At 68.9% G+C, this 1,645-nt stretch overlaps 1 protein-coding gene across 1 annotated transcript in view; it reads left to right on the top strand.

Moving 5' to 3' along the window:
• CHLNCDRAFT_56079 (hypothetical protein) overlaps nt 1–1,645 on the top strand; it is a gene marked incomplete at its 5' end in the record, with an annotated part of 9,449 nt that overhangs the window by 1,976 nt on the left and 5,828 nt on the right. Inside the window, 6 exons of the mRNA XM_005849778.1 lie at nt 213–270; nt 448–563; nt 760–834; nt 990–1,073; nt 1,209–1,329; nt 1,465–1,585. Coding sequence (XP_005849840.1) covers nt 213–270; nt 448–563; nt 760–834; nt 990–1,073; nt 1,209–1,329; nt 1,465–1,585 — 575 coding nt within the window. The remainder of the gene's footprint in view (nt 1–212; nt 271–447; nt 564–759; nt 835–989; nt 1,074–1,208; nt 1,330–1,464; nt 1,586–1,645) is intronic.

Here is a 1,645-nt window from a genome sequence, read left to right as displayed (position 1 = left end):
GTGGGGTGGGAAAGTGGGGGGGTGGGCGGGTTGGTGGGGGCTTCAGTTGAGGGGGCTTAGTGGAGGTGGGGCTTTGGGTTGGTGGGAAGCTGGAGGTTTCCTTTCGAAGCGGCCGAGTGAACAACGGGCAGGTGGTGGTGGCATGCCTGCCCATGCCCGCTGTGAGTGATCGCCCCTTGCCTGCCTGGCCTGTCCGCCTGGCGCGCCCGCAGAGCGAGTTTGGCGACATCTACCGCGTCACGCTGGACTACGAGGGGGAGCAGGTCAAGGGTGAGGCGCTGTAAGGGGGTGCAAGGGGCGGCGCCTGTATATGTTGGTGCCCTGTGCCTTTGCCTGCTGTGGCGAAGCATGCGCCCGCCCTTCATACGCCCTGCCACCACTCCTGAGCGCCCCCCTCCCCTCCTCCTTAGCCACCCCCACCCCCACCACCCACCCGACACACCGCAGAGCTGCGCATCAAGTACTTTGACTCCATCCCACCCGCCACATCCATCTGCCTCATGCGCAAGGGCTTCCTGTTTGCCGCCTCCGAGTTTGGCGACCACGCGCTGTACCAGTTCTCGGTGGGTGGTGGCATGGTGTGGTGTGGTGTGGTATGGTGGCATGGTGTGGTGTGGCGTGGCGTTGCATGTTGTGTATGTGTTTCGAAGGGAAAGGCCCGGCACACCTGTGCTGGGGCGCTGGCTGGCGGTCACGCCGCTCAACACGCCACGCATGCGCGCCTCCCCCGGCCTCCTCCTCCTCCCTCCGCCCCCGCAGTCCCTGGGCGACGACGATGAGGGCGGCGTGGAGTCCAGCAGCGCCACGCTGATGGAGACGGAGGAGGGGTACCAGGTGGGCCTGTGGGGCGCTGGGGTGGTGGGCCGCTGCGGCGGGGTCTGGATGTGATGCTGGGCCTCTGCACAAGAAGGGGAGGGCCAGGGCGGGGCATGTAGTAGCTCGTGAGGTGTGACCGGCCCCCTGCCTGCCCCGTGCGTCCCACCCCGCAGCCTGTGTTTTTCGACCCCCGCCCGCTGAGCAACCTGGAGGCTCTGGACCGTATGGACAGCCTGGCGCCCATACTAGATATGAAGGTGGGTGGAGGTTGTGGGGTGTGGGGTGAAGAGGAGCCGAGGGGTGGCAGGTGGAGGAGGCTTAGTGGGTCCGGGCCGTGTGCCGAGCGTGGCACAGAATGCGATGTGCCGCGCCTGCCATGCTGGGCCACGCAGGTGGCCAACCTGGCGGGTGAGGAGATCCCGCAGATCTACGCCGCGTGCGGGCGGGGCTCGCGCTCCACGCTGCGCGTGCTGCGGCCGGGCCTGGCGGTCACAGGCAAGCGCGCTGCGCATGGTGTGGGGCTGGCGTGCCGCTGCCGCTCCCGCCCACCGGGGGGCGTTTCCTCGCTTGCTGGCGAGCACCCCGCCCTGGCTGCTCCTCTGCCCGCCCGCCTGCCTGCCCACCTGCCTTGGCCCGCCCCGCGCGCAGAGATGGCTGTGTCGCCGCTGCCGGGCAACCCCACCGCCGTGTGGACCATCAAGCGCAGCGTGGGCGACGAATTTGACGCCTACATCGTCGTCTCCTTCTCCAACGCCACCCTGGTGCTCAGGTGCGGGGCCTGGGCAGGGGCGTGCTGCTGCCGCTGCGTGCCCTCCTGCTCCGCGCCTGC

This window comes from Chlorella variabilis (assembly GCF_000147415.1).
Source record: "Chlorella variabilis unplaced genomic scaffold CHLNCscaffold_5, whole genome shotgun sequence".
NCBI classification, from domain to species: Eukaryota; Viridiplantae; Chlorophyta; class Trebouxiophyceae; order Chlorellales; family Chlorellaceae; genus Chlorella; species Chlorella variabilis.
This window is presented reverse-complemented; position numbering and strand designations above follow the sequence as displayed.